This window comes from Pipistrellus kuhlii, unplaced genomic scaffold, assembly GCF_014108245.1.
Source record: "Pipistrellus kuhlii isolate mPipKuh1 unplaced genomic scaffold, mPipKuh1.p scaffold_m20_p_120, whole genome shotgun sequence".
Taxonomy (NCBI): Eukaryota; Metazoa; Chordata; class Mammalia; order Chiroptera; family Vespertilionidae; genus Pipistrellus; species Pipistrellus kuhlii.
The window spans coordinates 156570-178169 of NW_023425428.1; the positions used below are offsets into that span (position 1 = coordinate 156570).

Sequence of the window (21600 nt, forward strand, 5' to 3'; positions counted from 1 at the left end):
CCCCTCCTGGGGATCCAACCTGCATCCCGGGCGTGTGTCCTGACCAGGATTGAACGGTGACCTCCCGGTTCCTGGGTGGACATCAGCCACTGAGCCGTGCCGGCGGGCGGGGTTCCTGGAGGAGGGCTGTGGGCCTGCTGTGGCCGCATCCGTGCTGCACTCACTGCGGAGAGCCGTGTCCGGGAGACGCGGTGCCGGCCAGTAGTGGAGGCTCCTGGCGGGCCGTTCCCTCCCTCAGCCTTACTCCGGGGGCTTCTGCTGTGGAGTGCCCTGGCATTGCCTGGGGGGACACGAGGAAGCGCAGATCCCTCCCCAGGGATCCTTAGCTTAAAGCCGTGCTCCTGTGGGGCCTACCAACTGCGCTGACACACTTGTCGCCTGGAACCAGGCAGTCTCCTTCCGTGACGACTCTTGCGGTTTAAACCGTGTGTGTGTGGAGGCCTGGTGAGCCAGGACCAGCCATACAGAGAGCCGAGTCAGAGCCAGAAATCTGGCGTGACTCAAACGTGGGAACGTGGACCCCACAGTCCTGCTGTGCGTGAGCGTGCGTGAACGTCCGGTCTCCCCGAGCCCGGCGCCGTCCTGAGGCGGGCTTGTCGTCGCAGGAGCTGGTGAAGAGCTTCAACAGGGACCGGCGCATCTTCTGCGTCCTGCTGTCCACGCGCAGCCGCTCGGCAGGCCTGAGCCTGCTGGAGGCCGACGCCGTGGTGGTCTACGACCACGACCTGAACCCCGTGCGGGACGCCCAGGTCCAGCGCTGGTGCGACAAGATCGGGCGGCGCAGGGACGTGCACGTGTACCGGTGAGGCTGGCGGGGCGGCGGGGCGGGGCGGGGCGGGGCGGGCTCCCAGGCCGGCCGCACCGGTGCCATACTGCGTGCCGCACCGTGTGCCAGTGCTCCGTGGGTGGGCACGGGGTGGGGCTGAGATGGGGAGGCACCGGGGCACGAGGCCTTTGCCCGCCACATGAGGCAGGATCACAGGAGCCGCACGCATGTGCTTCAAGCCTGTGCCGGCCGCCACGGGCCCGTGCTCCGGGACTCAGTGCCTCTGTGTGGGTCTTTGTTTATAGGCTTGTGAGTGGCAATTCTGTGGAAGAGAAACTTCTCAAGAACGGGACCAAGGATCTGATCCGAGAAGTGGCTGCCCAGGGGAACGAGTACTCCATGGCGTTCCTGACGCAGGTACCTCGTCCGTGGCCCGGGGGGGGGGGGGGGGCCGTGGTGCAGGGCGCGTGGCTCTAGGCACTGAGCGAGCAGCACGCCCAAGCTGGGGGCGAGCCAGCCTCGCGCGCGCGGGGGGTCACCTGCGTGTCTGTGCTCAGCGCACCATCCAGGAGCTGTTTGAGGTGAGCATGCCCATGGAGGACCCGGGCTTCCCCGTGACAGCCGAGGAGTTGGTTATCCTTCCCCAGGAGCCGACGGTCACGGAGACCATCGCCCCCAAGATCGCACGGCCTTTCATCGAGGTGAGGACAGCCTCCCGCCCGGTGAGGCGCTGCCTCCGTGGTCTCCGACTCCAGGGCTGCTCCTGCCTGTCTCCCCGGTCCTGGCTGTGCAGGGCCTCTGCTGGGAAGCACCCTGGGGACCCGCAGCCCCCTCCCCCCGCCTCCTTGGTGAGGAGATGCGCTTCCACCTCATCCGTTACTTTTTAAAATTTAAGTTAGTTATTGTTGAAGGTATTACATATGTCTCCTTTTCCCCCATTGACCTCTCCCGCTCCCCCCCCCTCCCCCCCGCCAGCTCATGCCCTCCCCCCTACTGTCTGTGTCTATTAGTTATGCTTCTATACTTGATCCATTTTTAAAAATTAACTGTTTGGTCCTGGCCAGTGTGGTTCAGTGGATAGAGTGTTGGCCTATAGACCAAAAAGTCCTGGACTCTATTCTAGTCAAGGGCACATACCTCGCTTGCAGGCTTCTCCCTGGCCCAGGCCCTGGTCAGGGTGTCTCTCTCACGTTGATGTTTCTCTCTGACTCTCCTCTCCCTCCCACTCTCTGTAACCGGGTGAGGGTTAACACACAGAAGCTTGCTCTGTCAGCGCCGTCTGACCCAGCATGCACTTCCCCAGGCCCTGAAGAGCATTGAGCGCCTGGAGGGTGACGCGCAGGAGCCCACGGGGGAGGCCACGCCCACATCACCGGACCCCGATTGCGCGAGGGACCAGGAGCCCTCGCAGCTGGAGGAGTTGGCCGACTTCATGGAGCAGGTTTGGGCATTTTCTCCTTTCTGCCTTCCCATAATGGTTCTCTTTACAAGTCATCGTCCTAAAACGCTCCCCCAGGGATGTTTTCGTCGTCGGCAGCGTGAGATACACTGGTAAAGAGAGAAACATGGGCACGTTGATTGGTTGCCTCCCACATGCCCCTCCCGGAGCTGGGGATTAAATCTGCAGCTGAGGTGCCCTCGACCGGCCGGAACCTGCAGCCGTTCCGTCCTCAGCCAGTGCCCCGCCCAGAGCAGCGGCCAGGGCACAGCCACTTTGTGACTCGGGCGTCGGTGGGGCTGTGAGGATCGTAACCCTATTGACCTGCCGTTAACTGTCCAAAACGTGTATTTGAAACAGCTCACCCCGATTGAAAAGTACGCTCTGAATTACCTGCAACTCTTCCATGCTTCCATCGGTCCCGACAAGGAGAGCAGCGGCGAGGTGAGGGTCATCTTCCCGCGGGCAGCGCAGGGTCCGTGTGACGGTGCAGTTCTGAGGACGGAGTGCCTGGAACCAGGGGCCGCAGCTGGGAGGCCCCTGCGGGTTCCAGGTGTGGGAGGCAGCGGTGGCTGGGCCCAGAGCACGTGCTGGGAGATGAGTGACCGCAGCGTGGAGGGGACACGACGGGAGAGAGAGAGGCCCTTGGTCTGTGTGGAACGGGAGGGGGCAGGTGTGTTCCTGTGGAACGGTGCTGGGAGCCGTGTCCGAGCCCGTGTCTCCCAGCAGGACGCCGTGCTGACTGCGGTGCGAGCCTGGGAGGCCCAGAACCTGCTGGCGCTGCAGGAGCAGGAGGCCCGGGCGCTGCAGGAGCTGGAGCAGGAGCAGCTGCTCACCTACACCCGGGAGGACGCCTACAATGCGGTGCGCACCCTCCCCCGGCCCATGCTGCTTCTCCCTCGGGGTGGAGGGAGGTCCCGGAAGTCACAAAGGTGCCTGCAGCGTGAAACAGACTCCCCCCATTGAAAGCCACGTTACCCGCAGGAGTACATCTACGAAGGAGCGGACGGGCAGACGGAAGTCATGCCGGTGCGTGTCCCTTCCCCGTCCCCATCCCCGGCCCCTTCCCCGGCCCCTTCCCCGGCCCCTTCCCCGGCCCCTTCCCCGTCCCCTTCCCCGTTCCCATCCCCGTCCCGGTCCCCGGCCCCGGCCCCTTCCCCGGCCCCAGCCCCGGCCCCGGCCCCGTTCCCATCCCCTTCCCCGTCCCCTTCCCCGTTCCCATCCCCATCCCCGGCCCCTTCCCCGGCCCCGGCCCCGGCCCCGTCCCTTCCCCGTCCCCGTCCCCGTCCCCGTCCCCTTCCCCTTCCCCGTTCCCATCCCCGTCCCGGTCCCCGTCCCCATCCCCGTCCCGGTCCCCGTTGCCATCCCCATCCCCGTCCCGGTCCCCGTCCCCGTCCCCGTCCCGGTCCCCGTTCCCATCCCCGTCCCGGTCCCCGTCCCCGTCCCCGTCCCCGTCCCCTTCCCCTTCCCCGTCCCCGTCCCCTTCCCCGTCCCCGTCCCCGTCCCCGTCCCCTTCCCCTTCCCCGTTCCCATCCCCGTCCCGGTCCCCGGCCCCGGCCCCGGCCCCGTCCCCGTCCCCGTCCCCTTCCCCTTCCCCGTTCCCATCCCTGTCCCGGTCCCCGTCCCCGTCCCGGTCCCCGTTCCCGTCCCCGTCCCGGTCCCCGTTCCCATCCCTGGCCCGGTCCCCAGCCCCTGTCCCTGTGCGGGGCTGCCTTCCCCGAGGCCCGGCTCACCTCTTGCTTCTCCTGCAGCTCTGGACCCCGCCCACGCCGCCCCAGGACGACAACGACATCTACATCGACTCGGTCATGTGCCTCATGTACGAGACCACGCCCATCCCCGAGGCCAAGCTGCCGCCTGTGTACGTGCGGAAGGAGCGCCGGCGGCACAGGACGGACCCCTCAGGTGAGCACCTGTCGCGCCGCTGCGGGCGGCCAGTGAGGGGGCAGGCACTGGCCGGGCTCCTGGGTGGCTGCCTCCCGCCAGCCCGGCCCTCGGGCTCGCCGTGGGCGTGGGCGGGCGGGCCGGCCGGCCGGCGCCTGAGCGGCCTCTGTGCAGCTGCCGGCAGGAAGAAGAAGCAGCGGCACGGGGAGGCCGTGGTGCCCCCGCGCTCGCTCTTCGACCGCGCCACGCCGGGCCTGCTGAAGATGCGGCGGGAGGGCAAGGAGCAGAAGAAGAACCTCCTGCTGAAGCAGCAGGCGCAGTTCGCCAAGCCGCTGCCCACCTTCGCCAAGCCCGCCGCCGAGGCCGGTCCCGACAACCCCGAGTGGCTCATCAGCGAGGACTGGGCGCTGCTGCAGGTGAGCCTGGGCCTCCCCCTCCGCCGTGCCCGCCCGCGCCGTGCCCCCCCCCACGTGCGCCATGCCCACCTGCGCCGTGCCCACCCGCACTGTGCCCCCCCCCGCCGTACCCCCTCCCCCCACGTGTGCCGTGCCCGCCCGCGCTGTGCCCCCCCCCGCCGTGCCCGCCTGCGCTGTGCCCCCCCCCGCACCGTACCCCCTCCCCCCACGTGCGCCGTGCCCGCCCGCGCTGTTCCCCCCCCGCCGTACCCCCTCCCCCCACGCGCGCCGTGCCCGCCTGCGCCGTGTCCACCCGCGCTGTGCCCCCCCCGCGCCGTACCCCCTCCCCCCACGCGCGCCGTGCCCGCCTGCGCCGTGTCCACCCGCGCTGTGCCCCCCCCCGCGCCGTACCCCCTCCCCCCACGCGCGCCGTGCCCGCCTGCGCTGTGTCCGCCCTCGCCGTGCCCGCCTGCGCTGTGTCCGCCCTCGCCGTGCCCGCCTGCGCTGTGTCCGCCCTCGCCGTGCCCGCCTGCGCTGTGTCCGCCCTCGCCGTGCCCGCCGCGGGTGCAGGCTGCCCTCCGGTGGTGACCGTGCTGACCTGGCCCTCTAGGCCGTGAAGCAGCTGCTGGAGCTGCCCCTGAACCTCACCATCGTGTCGCCGGCCCACACGCCCAACTGGGACCTCGTCAGCGACGTCGTCAACTCCTGCAGCCGCATCTACCGCTCCTCCAAGCAGTGCCGCAGCCGCTATGAGAGCGTGCTCATCCCCCGCGAGGAGGGCAAGGTGAGCCGGGCCTGTGCGGGCGGGGGTGGTGGGCGCACGGCACCGGGCCCTCGGCCCTGGGAGGTGCCGTGTGCTCCTGTGGCTCACGTGGCTCACGGAAAGGAGCGTCTGTGCTTTTTCTGTGTGGCCGCTGGGCTGGCTGGTGGCTAGGCCCTTAGGTCCACGCTGACCGAGCATTACGCGGCTGCACTCCTAGGACAGCTGGGTCCTTGGCGTCAGTCACCGGAACCGGGGATCAGCCCTGTGCGGGGCGGGTGTCGGTGTGGGACTCTGGAGGCGGGTCACCAGGCACAAGCAGTGCAGCGCCTTGAGAAAAGCCTGAGGCAGGAGTGCCCACCCCGTCCCAGCCCGCTGGGGGCAAGGCCGGGTGCTGGGGGTGGTGCTGGCTTTACCGGTGTCTGTGGCCTCCACGCTTGGCCAGCTGCTCTCTCTGCAGCTGCTGGGGGCTCACTCGGGTGACACGCGGAAAGGCCTGCAGGGACCGAGGAGGTGGAGGTGGCAGGTGCTGTCATGTCCGTGCTGTGCCAGGAGGGAGGGCCTGAACCACGGCCTCACCGGAGGCCTCCCGGCCGGTGAGCCAGTCCCGGCGTCCCTGTCTGACCGGCCCTTGTTCCAGAGCAAGAACAACCGTCCGCTGCGCACAGGCCAGATGTACGCCCAGGACGAGAACGCCACGCACACGCAGCTGTACACGAGCCACTTTGACCTGATGAAGATGACGGCCGGAAAGAGGAGCCCCCCCATCAAGCCCCTGTAGGCCCGCGGCCTGCGCTGCCGAGCCGGCGGGCGGGCGGGCTGGAGGCTCTCCTGTCCTTGATTGTGCGGTGACTTGTCTCCGTCTCTGCCGTAGGCTCGGCATGAACCCCTTCCAGAAGAACCCCAAGCACGCGTCCGTGCTGGCAGAAAGGTACTGGCGTGACACAAGTGTTCTCTTAACGCCGTCGGCGGAGTGGGTTGTTGAGCAGACGGAATGGCATGTCCTGGCATCGCTGGGCGGTGGCGTGGCCGGGCAGGACCCACGGGGGCCCATGCAGGGAGATCCTTGTTCGCACAGGGAGGGCATGGAGGTGGAGGGCACAGCAGCCGAATGGGCACTCTCCTCCTCCTCACCCTGACCTGGCAAACATCTTGTTGGCTCTTCTGTAAAAATGTGTCCAGTTTTGGGGTGAACGTACTTGCTTTGAATCAAGGGGGTCTGAGGTGACGCTGGGAGGACGCAGAGTCCTGGGAGCAGGTCCATGAGAGGGTGGGGAGGCCTGTGGGAACCATAGCCCTGGGCTTGCTGGCCGGGCGCCGTGCCCGGATGTGGGTGCAGTGCTCATGCAGCTGGGGGCCTGGAAGGGAACGGACCATGGGCGGGGGGCCCGTCAGCCTTTCTCCTTCCCAGGCTGGGTGGGAGCTCCAGCACCCACAGCGTTAGGGGCGGTGGGTTTCAGGAATGTCTGCTTCAGAACTCGCGGCTCATTGTCATTTCTCTGTCTTTAGTGGCATCAACTACGACAAGCCCCTGCCTCCCATCCAGGTCGCATCTCTTCGTGCAGAGCGAATCGCCAAGGAGAAGAAGGTGAGGGCCCAGGCGAGCGGGGCAGCTGCCATTAGGCAGCCGAGGCCCCAGGTGCTCAGCTCCTTTTTCCTGCCCTGCAGGCGCTGGCCGACCAGCAGAAGGCGCAGCAGCCGCCTGTGACGCAGCCCCCTCCGCCCCCACCACAGCCACAGCCCCCACCGACCCAGCAGCCACCACCGCCTCTGCCCCAGCCTCCCGCGGCGGCAGGCGGCCAGCAGCCCTCGGGGCCACCCACTGTGCCGCCCCCTGCCCAGGCACAGCCTCCAGCACAGCCTGTGCAGCCCCCGCAGAAGGCACCCCCTGCCATCACTACGGTGGGCAGTGCCGCCGTGCTGGTGAGCAGGCCCTGCCCACCCTCAAGCGCCTGAGGCCCCTGCAGCCGCGGAGCAGCGGGCTTCCTGTTGGGGAGATGGTGTCAGGCTCTGCCCGTCGGGCTCGGTGCCCGGCAGCGGAGCAGTGCTCGTGCAGGAGCCTGGGAGGCAGAGGGTGGATGAGCCATGACAGGAAGTCGCCCCTTCCTCCCCATAAACTTGCAGAGCAGGTGCTGTTTGCCAGTTTGCAAACTTCTGACTTCGTAGTTTTCCTCAAAGCATGTGCATATGTGCTCGTGCACACGCGTGATCTTCAGTGCATGTCAGAGAAGAAGGGTGAAATGCACAAAGAAAGGAAGAAAAGTGGGCTGTGATCTCACAGGCCCTACGCTGGCACCGTCACGCCCTGGCTCACGCTGAGCTCACCGTGGGAAGAGCCCTGGGAGGGATGGAGGTTCAGCTGCTCTGCTCTATCAGCCACGCGTGGGATGTCTGCAGAACAGCCCCTTTGCTGGGGGCGACTTCCGCGTGTGCCCGGGCAGCCTCCTTCCTGTTCACTCGGAAGAGGCACCACGGAGCCCCTGCTCCCAGGGGCTCTGTCCTGCGGGCAGACATCTGGCCAGACCGGACCCAGGAGAACCTGGGGGTGCTCGTGAGGGGCTGTGCCTGAGCAGCCGGAGTCAGAGGAAGGGGGACAGCAGGCACGGGTCCTGAGCCTGGCAGCTCTGGGCCGGCAGGGTCAGCTCGCCAGAGCACCCCTCACTGAGGGGTGGACGCCGCGGCGGGAGGAGCCGGGATGGGGCCGTGGGCGGCCGCGTGGCCAGCAGCCTGGTGGAGAATTTGGATTTGGTGCGGACCGAAGGGGAGCAGGGAGGGTGTCCGTGGGCACGTGCAAGTCCCTGTCTCTCCAGCAGGCCGGGGCCATCAAGACGTCGGTGCCGGGGACGAGCATGCCCGCAGGTAAGGCCCGCGAGGGGGGCAGGCGCGCCCTGCCCCCCGGACTCTGGCCCACACACCCTCTCCCTGCAGGCACCGTGAGCGGAAACGTGATCGTAAACACCATCGCGGGGGTCCCTGCCGCCACCTTCCAGTCCATCAACAAGCGCCTGGCCTCGCCCGTGGCGCCCGGAGCCCTGACGGTGAGCCGATGCCCTGGGTCAGCAGCCTGGACGCTGGCAGGCCGTGTGCTCTTTGGGGAAAGCACTGACCTACGTGGACCTGTGATGCTTTGTTTTATTTCTTAGTAATTGTACTTCATTCATTTTAGCGGTACTTATTCACTTATATATTAACATCTAAAGTTTTACATATGTCTCCCTTTTCCCTATTTACCACCCCCCCACTGCCCTGTGTCTGTGTCCATTGGTTATGCTAATTAATAATGCGTTTTTATTGATGTCAAAGAGGGAGAGAGAGATGGAAACGTCAGGATGAGAGAGAATTATTGACCAGCTGCCTCCTGCACACCCCCTACTGGGGATTGATCCCACAACTTGAGCCTGTGCCCTTGACCGGAGCTGTACCTGGGACTCTTCAGTCCATAGGCCCATGCTCTGTCCCCTTAGCTACACTGGCTGGGGCATTCCTGTGATGTTCTCAAAGGTAAAGGGATTTATTCATGATGCATTTTTGAGCACCTCTTCCTGTGATGTGGGGATAGAACATGGCTGAAGCCCATGGTGCTTGCGTGGGGCTCTTCTGGTGCCGGCAGCAGGAGGGGCAGCAGCAGCAGGCAGTGGGCAGGTCCTCAGGCTCCGGATAGAGGGATCCCTGGGTGTAGATTATGAAAGAGTCATACTTCCTGTTTAAAAGAAATAAGCTAGAGAACGTCTATAAACACCTGGAAACTATTTTTAAAGAATGTGGAGACCTTTGGGAAATGAAAACTGGTTATCAGAATTGTAGAAAGAAAACCTCATCATTGGGCTTACTGTCAGTCATCCGGTAGGAGAGAGAATCAGTGAACTGGAAGACAAATCCGAGGAAATTATCCCAAACGCAGGATGGGGGCGGCAGTGGAGGGCAGGGAGAAGGTAAAGCCGTGAGGGGGGCAGAGAGGATGGCGGCCAGACAGAGTGAAAGCGTGTTTCTGAAACGACAGCCCAGGCCCAGGACGGAGGGTCCCACCTTGCACAGTGCAGGCGGCTGTAGGGGTGGGGGTCTCTGGAGGCCCAGCAACTCGCCTCTCCCAGGAGCTGAGGGGACCACCAGCAGCCCGGCTCTGTCTCTGGAAATGCCTCAAGGGTTTTGCCCACCCTGAGGACCTCCAGAGCCAGCTGCTCTGCGGCTCAGGGCAGGGCTTCACCTCGGCCCCTCCAGGGCTTGCCGTGTGTTCACTTGGCGCCCTTTCCACCCCACGATGGGAGAGGAGCGTCCCGCTAGGCCCTCCTTTTGCCTTTGCAGAGCTCCGGAGGCTCGACGCCGGCCCAGGTGGTCCACACGCAGCCCCGAGCAGTGGGCTCCCCGGCCACGTCTGACCTGGTGTCCCTGGCACCGACGCAGGGCGTTCGTGCGGTCACCTCGGTGACGGCCTCGGCCGTGGTCACCACCAGCCTGGCTGCGGTGCAGACCCCAGCCCGGTCTCTGGTGACTCAGGTGTCCCAAGGTGAGGGAGTCTGGTTCCTGTGCTGTCCCCTCGCAGGCTCGGCCTCCGTGTGCTGGGTGGGAGGGAGCGTGTCCCTGACAAAACGCCTTCTCCAGCCACAGGGGTCCAGCTGCCGGGGAAGACGCTCACGCCCGCGCACTTCCAGCTCCTCCGGCAGCAGCAGCAGCAGCAGCAGCAGCAACAACAGCAACAGCCGCCCCCGCCTCCGCCGCCCGCTCAGGCGCAGGTCCCACAGCTGCAGGGCCAGGCCCAGTCGCCCGCGCAGATCAAAGCTGTCAGCAAGCTGACCCCGGTGAGCACTCCTGGGGAGCCCGCTCCGCAGTCTGGGCGGGAGGTGTCTTCAGGAACGGCGTTTGGTGGCAGCACCCTGGAGGCCGCCTCCCTCCTGCTCTGTGCTGTGTGCTGGGGGCAGGCTCCAGGGGGGCGGGGCCGCGGTCAGCTCCCCCAGGCGGCTCATGGGGCAGCTCCCTGCAGCCTCGGTCTCAGGCGTGTTTGAGTGCGATGGCGAGCGTGGCCGGGCTGCACACATGCTGCCGTGGATGTGAGCACGTTCCTCTTAAGGAGGAAGAACACTCACACCAGGTGTGAACCAGAGAACAGAGTCCCAGCGGCTGCCGGGCCTGCCCTTCCCCGTCCAGCAGGGACATGAGACCTGGGGGAGGCGCTCCAGCCACGTCGGGGCCTCGCGACCACCCTTGGCGTCGCTGCAGCATGGCAGGCTCGGGTCAGACGTCACACGGTCAGGATGTGCGACGTGGCGCAGCTGATGCGCTAAGCAGCCCCTCCCTGGGTTTCAGGAACACCTGATCAAAATGCAGAAGCAGAAGCTGCAGCTGCCCCAGCAGGCCGCCCCGCCCCAGGCCCCTCCTGGCCCCCCGCCGCCCACTGCACAGGTGCAGGTCCAACCTCCGCCGCCGGCACCGCAGCCGAGCCCCCAGCTCACCGCCGTCACCGCCTCGCGGCCCGGAGCCCTGCTCACGGGCACCACCGTGGCCAACCTCCAGGTGGCCCGGCTCGTAAGTCCCCGGGCGCGTCTGTCTGTCCCACGCTCCTGCCCAGCTCCTGCTCGTGTGGCCGAGGTGTTCGGGTGGACGTGCGAGTGACGTGCAAGTGTGCTTCCCCCCAGATCCTGTTCTCCCTGGAGGGGAGAAAGCAGCCCCGGGGGACGGCTAAGTAATTGTACTTCCTGGCACTGAGCGCTCGGGGGAAGGAAGAGGGGGAAGCTGGACCATGGAGGGAGGGCCGGCACATGGTCTCTGTCAGGGTCGGCACATGGGCATGTGGGAGGGGGTACCAGGCCCAGAGCTGGTAGGCTCAGAGCGACTTTGGGAAGGGCTGCGTCAGGACAACGTGGAGTCAGGAAAGTCCTTCACGTTCAGCCATGTTGATCCAGACACTCCGGCCAGGCCAGGCTGCCAGCTTAGGAGACGGCATCCTGGCACGGGTGCAGCTACCATCACTGCCCTAGCTTACACCTGCCCCCTGCCCGGGGCACAGGAGGATGGGTGCTCAGTGTCGCCCCACTTCGCACCTGCAGAGCCTGAAGCTGGCGGGTTAGGTAACCTCCAGTCCTAGGCCCACAGCGTGCTGGCTCTGCGCTGGGTGTGCTTCACCCACTTAAGACTGCGAGATGGGACAGAAGTGGGCAAAAACCGAGAAAGCACGTGCGGCTCCACGTGTGTTCATGTGACAAGGGCTTGGGCACAGTGGCAGGAAGTCGGTGGCCTTCACAGGAGTCTCGGGTGAGCTCCCGGCTGACGTTGGGCTGCTCTAAGGTCAGACGTGAACGCCGTGTGACCAGTGAGCGTGGGTGACGGGACAGGGTAGACAGGGTAGGTCAGCCTCTGGGGAGATGCTGGTCTTTGCTGGCTGCTGCTCCCCACCTGGGACCCTCCACGTCTCGCCGCTTGGCCTCTGGGCGATGTCTGCAGACACAGGAGTTGCTGAGTCTCTGGGCCCTTCTTCCTGTTCAGACGCGGGTCCCCACGTCGCAGCTGCAGGCGCAAGGCCAGATGCAGGCGCAGGCGCCCCCGCCGGCTCAGGTGGCCCTGGCGAAGCCCCCGGTGGTGTCCGTGCCCGCGGCCGTGGTCTCCTCGCCAGGCGTCACGACCCTGCCCATGAACGTTGCCGGGATCAGCGTGGCCATCGGGCAGCCGCAGAAAGCCACAGGTGCCTGCCACGCCCGGGGCCGGGGGGGGCTGACTGCTTCCTGTGGACGCGGCTCCCTCACCAGACACCGTTCCCAGCGCCGTGTGTGCGCTACAAGCGTCTCACGGTGCCCGAGTACAAGTTTTGACCCTCAAATTGACTGTAAACATCTGGAACTTCCCTTCCCTTCATCTCAGCCATTTCCAGCCGCTCTGCCACAGGGGGTTTAACTGGCAGTGATGGCCTCTGCCATCAGGCACTGACCCCCTTCCCCTCAGGTCAGGGCCACTTACACCGAACGGCATTGTTCACAGGCCAGACAGTGTCACCAGCTTAAAGGCGAGCCTGCGGCATTCGGCCCAACAATTAACTCACCCCAGTGCCGTGGCAGGGCCAGCCCAAATGATTCCCCACTCCCCTGCCTCGATTGTCAAACTGACAGCCACCTAGTCATCGACGTGAGGGAACCACCGCCGCACCTGTTTGGGTCAGTTTGGTGAACGGTATTGTTGGGAGAGCTGCAGGATTTTAGCCGTCTGTGTGCCGGGAGGCGGGAAGGCGAGTGTCCTGGCAGCCGAGGAGCATCTCGGGGTGTGGAGACGCCTGCCCGCCTGGCAGGTCAGGGAGCCGTGCTTGTAGACGCAGCCAGTCTGCACAGCTCAGTGACTCGGGTAAGCGCGGGGAACATGAGTGAGCCTGCCTCCGCGCTGACTCCCGGCTCGATGGTGTTTGCAGGCCAGACCGTGGTGGCCCAGCCTGTGCATGTGCAGCAGCTGCTGAAGCTCAAGCAGCAGGCCGTGCAGCAGCAGAAGGCCATCCAGCCCCAGGCCACCCCAGGCCCGGCCGCCGTCCAGCAGAAGGTACTGGCTCCTGCGGGCTCGGGTCACCCTGTGCTGAGCCAGGCCCTGCCACCAGGCACAGGGTGCAGAGGACGGGGTCCCAGTGGGCCCTGCCTCGCTGCTTGACACCCACCCAGGGAACCCCAAGGCCCTGCATTTGGGGTGGCCTGGATGCTGGTGCTGCTCCAAGGCTCCCCGGGGGCACGCGGGCGGGCAGGGGGAGGTGGGAGGGAAGCTGTGTTCACTGAGGGCCTTTGGGGAACAGTGAGGATCGTTAAGGGCTACGGGGTTTGGAGAAGCAGCTGCAGATCCTAGTGTGAGACCCACCTGGGCGTTAGTGCACAGAACCGAGGATCCAGGTGGGGACCTGGTCTTGGGGATGCTCGAGGGGGGAAGGGGAGGCTGCACTGAACTGATGGAGGCCTCAGCGCAGAAGCCTTCTCAGCAGGCTGACCTCTGGGCACGAGGGGACTCGGGGTGGGGAGAGGCGCGTGACCCGGCTGGGCACCGCGGGCAGCTGCAGGAGCAAGGCTGAGTGCAGAGGGGACGGCCTGTGGCCCTGACCCTGGCGTCTCTTCAGATCACCGCCCAGCAGATGGCTGCTCAGGGCCAGCCACAGAAGGTCACCTATGCCACCCAGCCAGCCCTGAAGACCCAGTTCCTCACCACTCCCATCTCCCAGGCCCAGAAGCTGGCCGGGACGCAGCAGGTGCAGACCCAGATCCAGGTGAGCAGCAGCCAGCCAGGCACCCAGGACAGCGAGGGCCACAGCTTCACTGGCTGAATCACTTCCCCTGCTCCCCCCCCCGCTCGGGCCGCCCCCCAACCTGGAAGGTCGCCCAGACTTGAAGAAGGGGCTCTGAGATCCGTGAACTGCCAGGATGTCATTTCATCCTTCGTCCTCTCGTGAACTCCGTGTGAGACCAAGTTACACGTGGCTGCAGACGGGAGGATGGTCAGCATCAGCTCGGAGGCCTCTGCTGCCAGGCGAGCCCCCGTGACCAAGGTCTTTCCTGTCATCGGTGGTTTTGAAATGAACCACCGAGAAGGAAAGAAAGGGCATCTTTCTGTGCGTATGTCCTTGTGAATCCTGCACGTGCTTCTCTGTTCTGTCCCAGGTGGCCAAGCTCCCTCAGGTGGTGCAGCAGCAGACCCCGGTGGCTGGCATCCCACAGGTCGCCTCCGCTTCCCAGCAGGTAGGTGCGGGAGGGCAGCCCTCGGGAAGTTCCCACGGGGCTTCTCAGCAGCCTCCGTGGGAGTTCCTGGTTTTTCTCCTGAGAAAGGGGAATTCTGATTATAGAGAATCACTCTGATTTCCACCATACGAGACGCTCAGACTCAGGGCCGAAGGCACTCCCTTATAGCTCAGTGGTGTGCTCGGCCGCAGGGGAACTGCAGGTGTGACCACTGAGAACAGCCTGGCGGGTGGCTGTCACATTTATTTCCTCCACAAAATGTGGCGCATGAAATGGCCTTCCCGCATCTTTATTTTCAGAACCACAGAGTGTGTATTTCAAGAAATCAAAGCCAGTCGACCCTTGAGCAGCGTGGGTGTGGGGGCAGCACCAGCTGAGCAGCTGAGAGTCTGTGTCGGACTCGTCTGCCTCCACACACCCCGTCAGGGCTGATGTCCAAGTGGCTCCAGGGACAGCCTGACCAGTCCCAGCCCTCGGCCTCGCTCTCCCGGGGCATCGCTTCAGCACCAACGGTTTCGTCTTCTCCTTGTTTGGTTAGCCCAGTGGCCATGTTCCAACACGCGGGCTGTTTTCACATTTCTCCAAAGAATCCACGCTGTCTAACCTCGGCCCGGGGCGTGGTTTGCCAGGCAGCTGGCCTGCACCCAGGATAGGTGATGTTTCTGTTTCGGCCAGGCTTCCCCGCAGACGGTGACCCTCACGCAGGCGGCGGCGGGGCAGCAGGTGCAGATGATCCCCGCGGTGACAGCGGCCGCCCAGGTGGTCCAGCAGAAGCTCCTGCAGCAGCAGGTGGTGACCACGGCGGCGGCCCAGCTGCAGAGCCCGGGCGTCCCCAACCCCACCCAGGTGCCGGCCGGCGCCGACAGCCCCAACCAGCAGCCCAAGTTACAGATGCGAGTCCCCGCCGTCCGGTTAAAGACTCCCACCAAGCCTCCATGCCCCTAGGCAGGAAGCGGGCGCCTCGGGCCAGAACCGGCAGGCGCACTTCCTGTGGGACGGGGCCCACGTCCTCCCCTGTGAGGTTCAGCCCTGCAGAGCGGCAGCGAGTGGAGCATCCGCAGCGCGCGCTCCGGCCGAGCGAAGCTTCCGTGCAGACCGGTGGGAGGCGCACCTTGGCAGCTTCCCGGGGTCCTGCCGCTTCCAGAGCCGCAGGGCTGGGCCTGAGTCTCCAGGACCACAGCGCCCTGTGTGCCACACACCACAGGCGACTCCAACGGCAGTGCGTGCCCGTGACTTCCTGAAGCCGGGCACGTCGTGGGCAGAGCCGTGCTGGCCCGCGTGCTTCTGTAGACCCAACAGAAACGCGTCAGGGTGCTTGGAGGAGCGGCCACCTGCGGTCGGTCCACTCAGACCCGAAACCACCAGGGCTGCTTCCTTCTCTGCTCCGTGTGACTCGCTGGAACCTTCCCAGGAGCCACCTGGTCCCGTGCCATCGAGGCGGTTCTGGTGCGTACCCGGCTTGCGTGGAGGACAACGCTGGGATCGAACTTCATTCCAAAGAGGAGCCATGTGACTTGTTCCCGTGCAGCTGGCGCCTGCCAGCCGCTCCCCATCCCAGCGCAGCTCGGTCCTTCCCCGCGTTAGACGTGGCGCTGAGGCAGCTCCAGGAGCCGAGGCCCTGGCTCCCGTGGTCGGGGCCCAGGCAGGTGCTTTTTGCAGGTGTCACGGCCCGTGTGTGTGCGTGTGCGTGTGCATGGCATGGGGCTCAGGGAGAGGTGCCCAGCCGGCCTGTCTGCGGAGCTGGGAACCTGCTCTCACAGGTGGTCTGCTGTGGCATTTCCCATAGACGAGCTCAGGTTTCCATGCCGGGGCCTCCCCCACCAGCAGGTGCGTGCCATCGTGCTGCGTGCCAGGCGAACCATGGTTGAGGGCAGATAGACCATCTGTGTCTTCTCAGGCGCGATGGCAGCGGTTGCAGTGGACACGTCTGGCTGGTGGCGTCTGCCCTGGCAGTGCTCCCCATGGACGCTGGGGCATCTGCCTCGCTCCACGTGGGTTGTCGGGCCATGCGCGCTGAGATGAGCTACAGTGTCCGGAGCCGCATGGCTCTCCTGCCCTCCCCACTGGCCGCTCTGCAGGACGGCTTCTGTCCGCACCGATTCCGCTTGTGTGCATGGCAGTGCAGCGACCCCTAGGGGGCAGTGAGTGAAGCTCGGGAGAGATCGGAGGAAAGGAAAAACGGCGCTGAAAGAAGAGACACATTTCAGGGGCCTGGATGTATGGAAACGACCTTAGCCAGGCCTGTGGGTGGTTTGCTACCAGCCAGCGGGCTCCCTCGTCGCGGGACCTCCTGCTTCTCTGACCCCCGTCGTCGTGTGCAGAGCCACGCGCAGAGGTGTTCCTGGCTAATGATGTGCAGTTGGCGTTCCTGGTCTGCCGAGGGCGCTGGCAGCCCCTCCGTGAAACGGTGACGCACTCAGGCTGCCCTCAGAGCTCCCGGGAGCCGCCGGCCAGTGGAGCGGCAGCTGCTATTGGAGGAGCCTCGCTCGGGCGCTTCCTTCAGCCGCTCCGCCGCGAAGCGGGGACGGACTGTCCCGTCCCGTCCCGCGGGGCTCACGGCGGCAAACACCCTCCTTCCAGTCTTACTTCAGAGGGAGACCTTCCCACAGGAGCTGGTGTGGGCTCCGGAGGGGTTTTAGCCCCACACACACACACACACACACACCCCGGAGCAGGCTTCCCCAGAGCCCAGTCCGAGAAGGCGGGCTGTGGGCGCAGGCCAGGGAGGCAGGAGCTGGTCCGCAAGCAGACGTGGTGCCCGTGGGGCTTTCCGTTAGGGTTTTAAGTATTGTAACCAAATAGTTGTTGTGTTTTGAGATTAGAGACTGAGATGTAAATACTTTGTAAACAATCATTTGTACTTGAACAGTAGGGTTTTGAAGAGCACTGATGCCCCCCCCTCCAGAAAGGCTTAATAAACGACTTTTTCATATGCTCTCGCTCTCCTCTCGTCTCCCAGGAAAGGGGTGGAAGATGCTGGTTGTCTCGGGCACTTGGCAGAGGGCTCGGTGAGGCTCCCAGCAGGCGGTGGGTGCAGGTGGCGCTGAGGGAGGGACAGGGAACGCAAGCTGGGGCTGCGACCCCCTCTGCGCAGTGGAGGACTCAGAACCAGCGGCGATTCTCACGCTCATGGCACTTTTTAAAATACATTTTTATTGGTTTGTGAGAAGGGGAGGAGAAATAGCATCAGTGATGAGACTCATGGGTCGGCTGTCTCCTGCAGGCCCCCTCGGGATCGAGCCACAGTCCAGGCGTGTGCTCTGATCAGATCAGGCCCAGGACCCTTCAGCCCACAGGCCGACACTCAGGTCCACAGCTGTTCCAGCCAGGGCTCCCGCACTTCTTGGTATTTGGGTGCTTTTTTTACGTCTGGGGGGAAGTAACTTGAATAGGTGTTCTGGTCACAAAGGCAGAGCCTAAACTGTTCATGAGCAGGAGTGTCCATGAACCCAGAGGAAAGAAAGCCTTCCTCAGACCCGAGAGCAGTCGTCCTGCGAGAGGTCCCCTCGTTCAGGTCCAGGTGCCCGCGGCCCCAAAGGCAGTGCAGCAGCAGCCTGGCACCACCTCCCCAAGGTGGTAGTTCAGAGGCAGGCAGGCCCCCACCACCAGGTTCAAGGCCCTGCCAAGCCGGGAGGCCGCATGATGGCTGAAGGAGTCCTGCATTCCAGACGCCAGAGCACGAGCAAGCCGGCTCACAACCACGCTCGGCGGCTCCACCCGGCCAGGTCTCATCCCATCATCCTGAGCCCAACCTAGGCCGCCTTCTGCCTCGATTCTTCCTGGGGGAGGAAAGCAAGCACTCAGCTCCAGGCCCCTGCCTAGTGTTCAACCCCGCCCAGCCCCCTCCCGGGCCCTGCACCTCCACCCAGGCCCGGGGTCTCCTGCCCTCAGCCGGGACCTCCTCCCGAGGAGCAGCTTGCGGCTCCCAGAGCCGCGGGGCCTCACCTGGACGGCCCTCTCCAGCTGGGACAGGGCCTCCTCGTACCGCGGGACGAGGGGCTGCAGCAGCTCGCCGGGCGTGTCGTGGCGCTCCAGCTGGGGCACCCCGGCTTCCGCCAGCATCCGGAGGAATCGCCTCTCCTGGGGGAGCATGCCGAGTTCCGGGAAGGGGCTCCTATCCTCCCTGCCCCGCCTCCCCACCAGTCCTCACCTGACCTGCACTTTGAGCAGCAGCGTGAAGGCTTGTCCAGTTTTCCCAGCTCGAGCCGTTCTCCCCACCCTGAAACCAAGCACCGGCGCCTGAGAGCGGGCCCCCAGGAACAGCGACCCCCCCCAATCCAGCCACAGCCCTCACCGGTGGCACCTGAGAGCGGGCCCCCAATCCCCCCCAATCCAGCCACAGCCCTCACCGGTGGCGCCTGAGAGCGGGCCCCCAGGAACAGCGACCTCCCCAATCCAGCCACAGCCCTCACCGGTGCACGTAGGTCCGCAGGTACTGGGGGGCGTCATAGTTCACCACCAGCTGCACCCCCTGCACGTCGATGCCGCGGGCAGTGGCATCTGTGCTGATGAGGCTGTTGAGGAGCGAGGGGTGTGGGCCTGCCTGAGACTGGAAGCCCCCCGCCCCCTACAGACACACTGGGGGCCAGGCAGACACTGGAACAAGCATCCTCCCAGGGCACTCACAGCTGGATCTTCCCCTGTTCAAACTGCTTCAAGATCCCCTTCCTCTGGCCGGGCCCGTAGCGGGAGGAGAACTCGGCCACCGTCACGTCACCGAAAGCCTGGACGAGCAGGAAGAGCCTGGAGGGAGAGCCGGTGGGCAGAGCGCGCCTCCCACAGCCCCGCCCCGCCCTGCCCCGCACGGCCTGCCCGGCCTCACCTGTGGGAGTTCTCCCGGGAGTTGGTGAAGCAGAGGATCCTGGAGCAGCCCAGGTGCAGGATCAGGTGCAGGACCACCAGCGGCTTGGAGCGCAGGCGGCAGGGCACGTAGTGGTGCTGGGGGACAGCGTGGGGTTGGCTCGGCCTGAGCGCCCGGGAGCCACCCTCCCCATTCCCCCTCACCCCGTGCACCCAGCTCACCGAGAGCCCTGCAGGGAAGGTGTACTTCCCGCCCGCGTCCGCGTCCGCGTCCGCGTCCACGTTGGTGCCTGCGGGAGCCCCGCGCGCTGCTCGCGTGGAGAAAAGCCAGGGCTGGTGCAGGCCCAGCTGCTGCAGCTTCTCCGGATTCTGGGTCAGCGTGGCTGAGAAGAGCAGCTTCTGCAGGGGCATCTGAGGGCAGCAGGTGCTGGAAGGGCACAGACGCTGGGGCACAGCCGGGCTGGCTGCCCGCCCCGACCCAGACAGACCAACCGGGTGCTCCCCCAGGGCAGGGCAGGGCAGGGCCGAGCTGGGGCCAGTACCTGGCAGCAGTCACGACCTGGGGCCGCCGTCTCTGGAGCAGAGCAAAGGGGTCCTTGGCCCCCTCCCCTGGGAAGGCCGCCGCCACCACACGGGGGAGCCAGGACTGGTGCATGCTGTCGATCATCCGGTCGGCCTCGTCGATGACCTGTCGACGAGGAGGCATGCCAGGTGGGCGCCGTGGCCTCGGCAGAGCCCGAGCCTCCGCTAGGGTGGGGGGTAGGGGGGCAGCCTACCAGGAAGCGGAGGTGCTGGAGGCTGAACCCCGGGGTCTGGTCGACGTGGTCCACCAGGCGGCCGGGAGTGGCCACCACGATGTCAGCCAGGCAGCGGAAGCCGTCCACCCTGCCGAGCGGAGAGCACTCAGCCAGGCCCCCAGGCCCCGAGCCGGGCTATGCCCTCCTGCGCCTGCCCCCCTGGGGCCCAGGCCCAGCAGCACCTACGTCTCCCGGACGAGGCTCTCCTGCTCCTTGGCCAACGACTTCTGCCCGGTGACCAGGGCGACGCGCAGAGGTGTGGTGTCCGTGTAGGCGTGGAACACCTTGCTCACCTGCAGGACACCGCGTCACCGCCCGCCCGCCCGAGGCGCCCCAGGGCTCTGGGGCGACCCAGCCCGGGGCCCTCGTACCTGCTGGGCCAGCTCCTTGGTGGGCAGCACGACCAGGGCGCGCACCTGGCACACTGCTCGCTGCAGCAGGGCCTGCGGGGCAGGAGGGCCGGTGTGAGCGGCACTGGACCCCGCCCGCCGGCCGGCCGGCCCCCGCCCACGGCCTGCAGGGAGGGAGGCCCCACGCTCACCTGCACCACGGGTATGACGAAGGCCAGGGTCTTCCCGCTGCCCGTCGGGGCGGAGACACAGAGGTCCCTGGGCTGGTAGCCGCCTCTGCCCACCAGGAACCCATGGGCCGCGCTCTCCAGGAGAGCAGGGATGACTGCCGCCTGCACTGCGGGGGGAGGGGGCCCGTCAGGCTCACACAGGGACCGGGGCCGATGCATGATCTCGAGCTGGAGTGCTCGCCCGAGGGCTGTGTCCGTGCAGGGCTGCCCCCGTGGCTCCGGAAGGCCCCCGGCCCCCGGCCCGAGGCTGGAGCACCTGGGAAGTAGGACGAGATGCCGTGGGCTCGCAGCTTCCTCTGCAGGTCAGGGTGGACTTCGGGGATGTCCTCGAGAGGCACCAGGTCTTCGGTGACGTTCTTCCCAACGCAGCTCGGCTCGGCCAGCCACGTCGGCAGGAAAGGCTGGACCTGTGACGGCAAAAGGTAAGAAATGGGAGCCAGGTGACGGCTCCCCACCTGCCTGGGAGCGCGGCCGCAGAGGCTTTCCCTGGGGTGGCTGGTGTTGCTCAGGGACTAAAATATCAGTCCACACGTAGAAGGGTCACGGCTTCGATGCCAGAGCAACACCCGGCCTGCAGGTCTGTCCCTGCCCAGGTCAGGCGGGGCAGGAGAGGGAGGAAACCAACGCGTGTGTCTCGCCCTCACATCCATGCTTCTCTCCCCCAACGCCTCCCACTCTCTTCCTTAAAAAAAATGGAAAAAATGTCCCCAGGCTTGGGTTTTCAACAAGAAAACCCTATAAGATACAAGCTGAGGCGCAGGCGCCCTCCCCCCAACTATCCCACGGAGCGCCACTAGGTTGACGGCAGCCACCCAACCCTGCAGCTCCGCACCCCGATCCCGGCCGCCCCACCTCCAGGCCGCTCACCTTCGGCGCCCTGCTCCTCCCGAAGCCCCCGAGCAGCAGGGGGTGGGCTGGGGGTGCACCGGCCGCGTCGGGGGGCTGTTCCCCTGGGGCTTCGGGCGGCCCCGCGGCCTCGGCGTCCACGCTGCCCTCCCGCGGCGCCTCCTCGCTGCTCTCTGCGGGGCGGAAGCCGGGCAGGGGCGGCGCGTCAGCCTCCGGCAGACCCGGGTCCCGGCCCGCGCTCCGGCCCCTCCCCGCCCCGCCGGGCCCACCTGCGCCGGCCTCCTCGCCGTCCTCTCTCCGCCGCTTGCTGCGCGGGGCCTGCGGGCTCCCGGGCGCCCCGCCGCCCTTGCACCTCCGCGGCCGCCGCCGCCGCCGCCGCTTCCCCGGCGCGGGCTCGGTCCGCGCGGCCGCCTCAGCCTCCTGCTGCCGCGACTGCTGCTGCCGCTGCCGCTGCCGCTCTCGGGCCCGGCTCTGCAGCCGCTCCAGCAGCGCGCGGGCCCGGCCGTCCGCCTCCGCCTCCGCCCCGGCCGCCTCGGGCCCCGCGTACCGCGCTACATGGAAGAGCGCCATGCCTGCAGCCCGCGTCTCTGCGGCCGGGCGCACGGCGATGACGACAGGAGACGCACAGGGAGTCCCAGTCTCTGATT

At 66.2% G+C, this 21600-nt stretch overlaps 2 protein-coding genes and 1 non-coding gene across 22 annotated transcripts in view; 2 read left to right on the forward strand and 1 right to left on the reverse strand.

The window, feature by feature from the left end:
* EP400 (E1A binding protein p400) overlaps positions 1 to 16862 on the forward strand; it is a 55598-nt gene extending 38736 nt beyond the window's left edge. For 9 of the 16 annotated variants that reach the window (XM_045580306.1, XM_045580319.1, XM_045580311.1 and 6 more), the window contains 24 exons: positions 606 to 802; positions 1072 to 1183; positions 1324 to 1467; positions 2070 to 2207; positions 2565 to 2648; positions 2931 to 3068; positions 3189 to 3233; positions 3956 to 4109; positions 4263 to 4504; positions 5094 to 5267; positions 5884 to 6020; positions 6118 to 6174; positions 6753 to 6831; positions 6912 to 7166; positions 8054 to 8102; positions 8172 to 8281; positions 9546 to 9747; positions 9843 to 10039; positions 10545 to 10763; positions 11721 to 11916; positions 12631 to 12755; positions 13315 to 13461; positions 13853 to 13930; positions 14606 to 16862. In XM_045580306.1, coding sequence (XP_045436262.1) covers positions 606 to 802; positions 1072 to 1183; positions 1324 to 1467; positions 2070 to 2207; positions 2565 to 2648; positions 2931 to 3068; positions 3189 to 3233; positions 3956 to 4109; positions 4263 to 4504; positions 5094 to 5267; positions 5884 to 6020; positions 6118 to 6174; positions 6753 to 6831; positions 6912 to 7166; positions 8054 to 8102; positions 8172 to 8281; positions 9546 to 9747; positions 9843 to 10039; positions 10545 to 10763; positions 11721 to 11916; positions 12631 to 12755; positions 13315 to 13461; positions 13853 to 13930; positions 14606 to 14875 — 3549 coding nt within the window. In that variant the 3' untranslated portion in view covers positions 14876 to 16862. Of the gene's footprint in view, positions 1 to 605; positions 803 to 1071; positions 1184 to 1323; positions 1468 to 2069; positions 2208 to 2564; positions 2649 to 2930; positions 3069 to 3188; positions 3234 to 3955; positions 4110 to 4262; positions 4505 to 5093; positions 5268 to 5883; positions 6021 to 6117; positions 6175 to 6752; positions 6832 to 6911; positions 7167 to 8053; positions 8103 to 8171; positions 8282 to 9545; positions 9748 to 9842; positions 10040 to 10544; positions 10764 to 11720; positions 11917 to 12630; positions 12756 to 13314; positions 13462 to 13852; positions 13931 to 14229; positions 14573 to 14605 lie in introns of those variants that run through there. The other 7 variants (XM_036434311.2, XM_045580320.1, XM_045580315.1 and 4 more) reach the window with 5 other exon arrangements.
* On the forward strand, positions 230 to 370 carry LOC118716878. The gene has a single exon (XR_004987298.1). It is a non-coding gene; the product is annotated as a small nucleolar RNA SNORA49 (small nucleolar RNA).
* On the reverse strand, positions 16712 to 21564 carry DDX51 (DEAD-box helicase 51). Of its 5 annotated transcripts, XM_036434319.2 has the most exons (15): positions 21223 to 21563; positions 20975 to 21126; positions 20364 to 20514; positions 20069 to 20214; positions 19899 to 19970; positions 19714 to 19820; positions 19507 to 19615; positions 19273 to 19418; positions 18953 to 19157; positions 18753 to 18868; positions 18557 to 18673; positions 18343 to 18444; positions 18086 to 18149; positions 17876 to 18010; positions 16712 to 17709 (listed from the first exon to the last, which is right to left on the reverse strand). In XM_036434319.2, the coding sequence occupies exons 1-15, from the start codon at positions 21521 to 21523 to the stop codon at positions 17683 to 17685; spliced, it is 1950 nt and encodes a 649-aa protein (XP_036290212.1). In that variant the 5' UTR covers positions 21524 to 21563; the 3' UTR covers positions 16712 to 17682. The 5 variants fall into 5 exon arrangements, with proteins under 5 accessions (XP_036290212.1, XP_036290214.1, XP_036290211.1 ...); XM_036434321.2 differs by lacking the exon at positions 18557 to 18673 and having other exon boundaries at positions 21223 to 21564; XM_036434318.2 differs by having other exon boundaries at positions 20975 to 21564.
* Between the last annotated feature and the right edge of the window lie 36 nt (positions 21565 to 21600).

Coding starts and splice junctions, on each gene's coding strand:
- DDX51 (XM_036434318.2), bottom strand. CDS start 21,523: ATGGCGCTCTTCCATGTAGCGCGGTACGCGGGGCCCGAGGCGGCCGGG. Junction 20,515..20,974: donor GGAGGAGCAGGGCGCCGAAG/GTGAGCGGCCTG, acceptor TTGCCGTCACAG/GTCCAGCCTTTCCTGCCGAC. Junction 17,710..17,875: donor AGCTGGAGAGGGCCGTCCAG/GTGAGGCCCCGC, acceptor TTCCTCCCCCAG/GAAGAATCGAGGCAGAAGGC.